Source organism: Ahaetulla prasina, chromosome 11, assembly GCF_028640845.1.
Source record: "Ahaetulla prasina isolate Xishuangbanna chromosome 11, ASM2864084v1, whole genome shotgun sequence".
Classification (NCBI taxonomy): Eukaryota; Metazoa; Chordata; class Lepidosauria; order Squamata; family Colubridae; genus Ahaetulla; species Ahaetulla prasina.
Genome location: NC_080549.1, coordinates 4,595,715 through 4,601,714, shown reverse-complemented (window position 1 = coordinate 4,601,714; position 6,000 = coordinate 4,595,715). Strand labels below are relative to the sequence as shown.

General features: G+C 42.0%; 1 protein-coding gene across 5 annotated transcripts; it reads left to right on the top strand.

The window, feature by feature from the left end:
* The first annotated feature begins 333 nt into the window (after positions 1-333).
* On the top strand, positions 334-3,447 carry LOC131205150 (protein EOLA1-like). 5 transcript variants are annotated; one of them, XM_058197101.1, is made up of 3 exons: positions 334-425; positions 1,790-2,092; positions 2,846-3,437. In XM_058197101.1, the coding sequence occupies exons 2-3, from the start codon at positions 1,840-1,842 to the stop codon at positions 3,058-3,060; spliced, it is 468 nt and encodes a 155-aa protein (XP_058053084.1). In that variant the 5' UTR covers positions 334-425; positions 1,790-1,839; the 3' UTR covers positions 3,061-3,437. The 5 variants fall into 5 exon arrangements, with proteins under 5 accessions (XP_058053084.1, XP_058053087.1, XP_058053088.1 ...); XM_058197104.1 differs by having other exon boundaries at positions 360-425; positions 1,793-2,092; positions 2,846-3,446; XM_058197105.1 differs by lacking the exon at positions 334-425 and adding an exon at positions 468-522 and having other exon boundaries at positions 2,846-3,447.
* The last annotated feature ends 2,553 nt before the right edge of the window (positions 3,448-6,000 follow it).

Below are 6,000 nucleotides of genomic sequence, written 5' to 3'. Positions count from 1 at the left end.
ATGTTTGCAAAGCACTTCCAAGCCTTTTTTTCCCTCCGTCTCTCTCTCTCTCTCTCTCTCTCTCTCTCTCTCATGGTCTGCCTTGCAGGGTGGGCGTTCTGTTTTGCCTTCCCTTCCATAGGCAGATTGCTGGAAGGAGGAAGAAAGGGGAGGGCCCCTTCTGTCTTCCTCAGCCTGCTTGCATGGGACGACGGCCAGTCCCATCCTCCTCCACCTGGCGCAGCATTGATGCTCCGCGAAGGACCAGGCGGGGAGGAAAAAAGGGTGGTTCGCCCGGCGGAGCTTTCGAAACTACAACTCCCGGCATGCCGCCGTGTCGACGTCCTGCGACGCAAAGGTTTCTGGGAGTTGTAGTTCGCGTGCAAGCTGGAGGCCGCCCGCAGGACGGGAAGACGGGAAGGATCTTCTTCTGGCTTCTTTTCAAGGTAGACTGCCTCTAAGTCAAACGGGAAGGATCACGTTAAGTCACTTTGACTAGGTGGCTCAGTGGCTAAGACGCTGGGCTTTGTCGCTCAGCAAAAGGTCGGCAGTTCGGCGGTTCGAATCCCTAGCACGGGTCTCTCCTGCGTGAGCAAGGGGGTTGGGCTAGATGACCTCCAAGGTTCCCCTTCCAGTGCTGTCGCTGTTAAAGCTCCTCTTTGGCATTTCGAGCCTCTTGCTTTTTGCAAAACAATGCAAATCGCCTTCCTTTCTCTGCCCGCCCCCCAAAATGGCTTTTTGGGTTTTTTTTTGCTTGTTGCAGGGACGGAAACATTTAATAGGAATTTTTTTCCCCATCAGGAAAGGACCCCACCTCCCACCCCAAGAGACCTGTGGGACGTGGCAAACTACTATTTTATTATTATTATTATTTATTATTATTATTATTATTATTTTGCATCTGGTAAAAAGACTCGGGATATACTGGACGGCTGAGAGCAAAATAGAGCAAGTAAATTGTAAATCTCTCTTATCATCTGTGATTTTATTTTATTTTATTTATTTTGCAAGGATGTGGCCTTGCATCTCTCCTTTTGTAGATTTGGTGTCCGGAGTTGTATTTAGGCTGGGTTGTGGTGGGCCTGGAATACAGAAGCGGAAAGGGTCAGATAGATTGCTAAAAAAAAAAAAAAAATGGAAACTGAGCGATACAATGCAAAAAAATGGAATCTAATAAGGTTCTAATGGATTTTATTTGCAAAGGAAACCGCTTTTTTGCCTCCCTAAAGTGATCAATGTATCAATAAGTTACAAACCGTGCTGGACATCCAATTGATTTTAATGTTTTGGGTTTTGTTGCTATTACCCATCTTCCTTCTACTTAGGACTGAAACTTTGTTGCTTGTATCTTTTGCGATTTATGTAGTTTTATTCAGTTTCCTAGTATGATTTCATTGCTTATTTAGAATCCTATGACTATCACTAAGTGTTGTGTCTCATGGTTCTTGAGGAATGTATTTTTTATGTACACTTATGTCCATATTCTTATTTCTATTTCTATTATTATTTTATGCTATGCTATGCTAATTCCATTCCATTCCATGTGACGCAGTGGTTAGAGTGCAGTACTGCAAGATACTTCTGGTGACTGCTGGCTGCTTGTAAATTGGCAGATCAAATCTCACCAGGCTCAAGGCTGACTCAGCCTTCCGTCCTTCCGAAGTTGGTAAAATGAGGACCCAGATTGTTGAGGCAAGAAGTTGACTCTGTAAACCGCTTAGAGAGGGGCTGTAATGCACTGTAAAGCGGTATAGAAGTCTAAGTGCTATTGCTACTTAATTCTACTTTTATTCTCTTTGGGTTTATGTAGCAGATGACAGGAGAGGAGAGGTTATCGGGAGAGGATAACCCCGCAGGAAAATGAAGTTCGCCTGCCTCTCCTTCCGACAACCGTACGCCGGGCTGGTATTAAACAACGTCAAGACCATCGAGAGCCGTTGGCGTCCAGTGCTGGCCAACCACCAAGATGGGACTCTTGCTGTCCACATCGCTTATAGAGACTGGGAAGATGACAGCTGGAGAGACGTTCTCTTGAACAGACTCGGTTGGACTTCGGCTCAGGTTGAAGATCTGTTAGCGGAGGGAGAGAAGTTTGGCCGAGGGGTGGTTGCTGGTAAGTCTAAACGAGACCTGTTTCTTAAGCCAGCAGCCCCCACAAACCTTTGGGCACCAGGAACCGGTTCCGTGGGAAGAGGTTTTTTTCCATGGACTGGAGAGTGTGTGGTTTTGTGGGCTGCCTGCATCCCACGGATGAAGTTTTGCTTGTTTGCATGGCCCGGTTGCTGGTGTGCTGCATGTTGTGGCCCACCAGACGATGAGGAGGCTGGAGAAGAACTTGGGCCAGTTCTGGAGCCTGGGGAAGGTTCTGATGGATGCGCAGCGTCAGACACAGAGACAGAGCCAGGATGTCCAGCTAGAGAGCCAGCTGCCTTTGGAATCAGAGATGAGTGAGGAGGGGGAGAAGGAACAGCTGGGGCCTGTTCCAGATGCATGTATTTGCAGAGTAGATAGGAGAGGTGAACAACGGAGGACAATGAGCCAGCTCTCAGGAAGCAAAACAAACTTGGACGCTCACTGACCCCTTTCCTGGCTGGAGAATAAATAGGAGGAAAAGGGAGTGGTTTGGGTTGTCGTAGGAGACAACCGTTCGTATTTCTGGAAAGTTTGCTCCCGGTGTGTTTTGTGCAACAAAGACTGCCTTGACAGAACTGAGGTTTGCCTATTTCTCTGTTTGAACTGAACTAATTTCTGTTGGTGAAGGCAGTTAATTCCCAAGGGTGTAAATAAAGAGGATTTTTTTTCTCTGCGGGGGAGTTTCTTGTGGGGGGGTGGAATTAAATTCATGACTTTGGCTCTTCAAATACAGGTCTCATCGACATCGGAGAAACTTTTCAGTGTGCTGACCGTTTGCCTCCTGAAGACGTTTTACAGTTGGAAAATAAAGCTGTTCTCCGGGATCTGGAAGGAAAATACTTGACGGTGGTTTCCAATCCCAGATGGCTGCAGAGACCTATTCCTGCACGAGGACACAAGGACATCTGGGAGGTGGACATCCCAGAAGATCTGATTCCCGCCCGTTAAATCCGATCAAACGTTTTCCTTCGAACTCGCTCCCCTGCTTGAGATGGGATTGAACAGAACAACAGTTTCGATCCCAGCAGATTTAACTCTACCTTCAGAACTGCTTGTGTGATTCCTCATCATTGGACTTGGGATAAATTCAGTCTCCAGGGAATTCCGAACTATTCCAAAGGCGTTATGATTAGATGACTATAAAGCTGAAGTTCATTTAAATTAGAAGCAGTAATTTATTTTTTTATTTTAAAGCATCTTTTCTCGCGTACATTATACAGTTAACTTACATCTCGTAACATAAATGAGCGGCTCAGCTTTGAAGCGTTTGTTACCCACATTTTAGACTTCAAATCATTAGTGCACAATGTTATTAAAGGATGTCCCAAAGTTCCTTTTTTAAGGAAGCAACTGGACTTTCTTGGTTTTCCTTTGAAGACGTTTCACTTCCCACCCAAGAAGCTTCTTTAAGTTCCGAGAGAAGCTGAAGAAGCTTCTGAGAGTAGCTGAAAAAGTTTTTTGGATAGGAAGTGAAATGTCTTCAAAGAAAAACCAGAAAGTCCAGTTGCCTCTTAGGACAACCAGGACCTGGATGACCAAGAATCTCCATACATATTACTACAGGATTTCCTTTGCCCAATTTAATGGTCCTTGACTTAAGACCAATCCCTGAGCAATGTTACGACGGATCCGCCTCAAAAAGATATTTACCATCCAATTCTGAAGTTCTGAAGCTTGCCTTGCCAGAGAAACCTACAAACCAAATCACATTTTTTTTTCAAAAAAAGTTTTTATTTTTGTTTCTCATAAACATATTTAAATGCACATTCTTTTTTACTGTAAAAATGTACATAAATGATGAAATAATACATTGAAATGAGAATAGATGTAAATAGAAAATCGGGGCTGCTCAAATACCATTCCAGATGGAGTTGAAAAGGGAAACAACAAAGGAGAAGCAAAGGAGTAGAGAGAGAGGAAGGGAGAAGAGAAGAGAGGGAGAGATAGAAGAGAGGGAAAAGGAGAGGAAGAAAAGGGAGGGGAAAGAAGAGTAGAAGAGAAGGTAAGAAAGAGGGGAAGAAGAGAGGAGTTGGGGAAGGGAAGGGGAAGTAGGAAAGAGAAGGAGAGGAAGAACAAAGAAAGTAGGAAGAGATAGAGGAAGGAAGAGAAGGGGAGGAGAAGAAGAAAAGTTGTGGCAAAATAAAGAAGGGTAAATGGTAAAAGAGCAGTCCCGAACAATTAAAAATAAAAATGAAAGTTAAAAGATAAGACAAATGGAAATGATGGAAACCTTCCTCAAGGAGGAGGAATGTGTTGCCTTTCAGAATTGTTGACATTCCAACTCTTCAGGCTACATCATCTGGGAAGTCAAGTTCCCCACCATTGGTCCTAGGCACATTTAGGATAGAAGAGTCAATTTTTTTCCCCATACATTAAGACAAGCAATGGAGTCTCCAAAACTTATGGAATTAATGCTGTTCGTGTACTATTTTTTTTTATCTAATGGAACTCTATTCTTCAAAATGCTAGGTGTTTAAATATCTTTCTTTCTCTCTCCATCCCTCCGTCTCTCTCTCTCTCTCTCTCTCTGCGATTTCATGTCCTATTTTTAATCCAAACTTCTATAGTGTCTATGTAAACACTTGAAAGCAATGGGAGAATTTGGCAGCGCTGAGGGAATTCTTCAAGTCTGAACAAATTAGTCTGAACCCACACTTTTTAAAATATTCCCCCCAGTGCCTTAAATTACAGTGCTCTGCAGCTCTCAAATCGGTGAGCTAGAAAGGAAGTTTCAGCAAGTTAAGCAATTCAAATGTAAATATGATCATTTGACTCTTCCCCCCCCCCTCCTTAGAACTTGTGAAGGATTTAGCAGAACAATGGTTCTCAATTTAGATCACGATAAATTGAAAGGGCGCATTTAGGCTGTGACTCATCATTGGACGTGAAATAAATACGGTTATCCAGGGAATTCTGGGGGGGGAAAAAAGAAGCTTTAGATGGCATAAAGCTGAAGTTCATTTAATTAAAAGCACCGATTTATTAATTTTTTAAAAAAATTCAAAACATATTTTTTCTTCCTCCGTGCGTACATTATCCACTATCCTACATTCTTGTAACATTGGTTGGGTCATCTGCTTGGAAGCATTTCTTTATTCACATTTTAGATTTCAAATCATCAGCACAATATTGCTACAGGATTCTTTTTTTGTCAAATCTAATATTATTAGCCACCATGTCAAGTAAAAGCAAATATTTTTACTGCTGATAAAATGAACTCCTGCTTTATTAATACGTAGCTGAAAAATTCTGAAAGTAAGTTGAAGTCATGTCTCTTTTAAGGGGACAAATGTTAATTGGAGAATGGCCCCATAGTTTATAAATAAAGCGTCCGAGGTGACTTCCCATCCAAACTAAATATTTGCTAGGATTACACTCTTTGCTCACAGCCTGCAACTCTTGATATTAATTTTTGCCTAGCATTTTTATTAAAGAAGGTTTAATTTTGTAATATCCATGGATATCGAAAGAAATGCGTTTCAGGGAAAGCAAACTAAACTCAGAATCTTTTTAAATGTTCTATTTAAATGTTAAATACATTTAAAGTGTGCTTCTGGCTGCTCAAAATATTAATTTGCTGTATTAAAAAAATAAAGAAACCACCCCACCCCAGTAAACTGAATAGAAAAAAAAAGGATGAGCATTATTAAAATCAATCACTACTTCAGCCAAGAAGTAATTTGTCCTGTTTGACTTCACCAGATCTTCAAACATAATTAAGCCCAGATCCAAGCTGAGAATTTATAAATTCTGTACAGGAAGGTCACAATAGCAACAAGTTAAAATATATTGAGAAATTCACTGTTGGCGCTTTGACTGCCTATCTGCCCACTGTCTTGTACTTCACCAGATGTTCTGATCTAGGCTTCCTTAGAAATTAAACAGCAC

What these genes read in the sequence shown, in the direction of transcription:
- LOC131205150 (XM_058197105.1), top strand. Translation starts at nt 1,840, where the DNA reads ATGAAGTTCGCCTGCCTCTCCTTCCGACAACCGTACGCCGGGCTGGTA. An exon ending in TGGCCGAGGGGTGGTTGCTG is followed by an intron (nt 2,093 to 2,845) that starts GTAAGTCTAAAC and finishes CTTCAAATACAG; the next exon opens with GTCTCATCGACATCGGAGAA.